Raw genomic sequence first — 1516 nt, 5'->3', positions numbered from 1 at the left:
AACATCTGCTTTCCTTGGCAACCGGAAAGGGAAGTTAACTCTCTGTTTCGAGGGCCGCATACTTATGCTTTCAGATACACATAAAGTGTCTATAAGGCCTCTAAATTGCATTATAGGAAAGGCAGGGCATATTACATAATTATACAAAGAAAATATGTGTAATATTTCAGTCTAGTTCTTCCTAAGTACAGTATTAAATATGTGTAAGGGAGATGGATATTGAGAAGGGGGGAGTGAGAGTGTGCAGGGATGCTTAAAATGAAATTTAGCAGGAATTTGACTCGCCTGGCATTTATCTGGGTTGGGCACAACTTGACCACTCTTACACATATATTACCACACACCCTCACTTCCCCCATCCCTATCCTTTTTCTCCTTACTGGCCTTGAGGGAGTGTGTATAAAAGACAGCAGGAGACTGTGAAAGCGACTTAGCTGCAGACTCCCAGGCTAACAGCTCTAACTCAGTCTTTTCTGCCATGAGCCTCAGGGGCAGCACCACCTCCTCCTGTACCAGGGCCATCCCACTTCCTGTCCTGCAGGTGTTGCTGCCGATGTCACTGCTCCTGACCACGCTGGTTCCCTCCACCACTGGAGAACGTAAGAGAAACTTAGGGAAAGCTGAAGGTTGAGTCTCTGTTTCCCTGCACCTGAGGCTGCTTCTGCTGCAGCTGTATCTGGGGGATGGACTGTCCTGGTGCTCCTGGGACTAGAGAAAGGCATTATATGAATAACTGTAAATGGAGGCGATGCACTCATGTGCCAGGAATTCTGCTAGGGTACTTTACTAAAGGTTTACCGATCAGACTCGCAATGGCCTTGTGAGAGAGGTACCCATCAATAGGGAAGATCCTTGAGATAATCATGACCACTCATAGAATCACACCTTCTACCCTAGCTAAAAGTATGGATAGAAGGCTGTACGTTGAACTTCGCTGCTCATGTGTGAAGACCACCTCTGGCATTCATCCCAGTAACATCCAAGGTTTGGAAGTGATCAGGGCAGGACCCCACTGCACCAAAGTCGAAGTAATGTAAGTCTCTGCTTCTGCAGTATTGCCTCACTAGGGAAGCCCTTCACCTCCATCCCTACCGACACTGTTGGATCCCTTCTGATAGTGTGCCAGGATGCTCTCGGATAATTCTATTCTCTCTTGCAGAGCAATGTTGAAGAATGGGAAGAAAATCTGTCTGGACCCAGAAGCTCCCAGAATCAAGAAAATAGTCCAGAAAATATTGGAAGATGGTGGGTCAGCTGCTTAATGTTTTTGCTTTCTGTCAAACGATTTTATCTCCCAAGAAGGATAAAAGTTTGAGGTCTTGGCTTTCTAGAGTTCTTATTTATCCAGGATACCGAGTCATACCGTATGAAGCTTTGGATGTGTTTTCCGTTCTGTCGCAAAAAGTCACATTTTGTTCTGAGATGGCTGATTAATAGATGACAGAGAGAAAATGAAAGTAAGCATGGCTAGGGTGTAAGATAGGCTCAAGGATGCATTGTACAACAGGGGGAATAG

The 1516-nt window shown here is 45.4% G+C and overlaps 1 protein-coding gene across 1 annotated transcript; it reads left to right on the top strand.

Annotated features, from left to right (window-relative positions):
• Positions 1–478: 478 nt before the first annotated feature.
• Positions 479–1262, top strand: PPBP (pro-platelet basic protein; the record flags this gene model as incomplete). The annotated part of the gene is made up of 3 exons (XM_082653345.1): positions 479–599; positions 898–1033; positions 1160–1262. 3 exons carry the CDS (start codon positions 479–481, stop codon positions 1260–1262), a joined length of 360 nt encoding a protein of 119 aa, XP_082509471.1.
• Between the last annotated feature and the right edge of the window lie 254 nt (positions 1263–1516).

Source organism: Grampus griseus (genome assembly GCF_964374135.1).
Source record: "Grampus griseus genome assembly, chromosome: 4".
Classification (NCBI taxonomy): domain Eukaryota; kingdom Metazoa; phylum Chordata; class Mammalia; order Artiodactyla; family Delphinidae; genus Grampus; species Grampus griseus.
The sequence above is the reverse complement of the archived record's forward strand: the minus strand, read 5'-3'. Positions and strand labels throughout refer to the sequence as shown.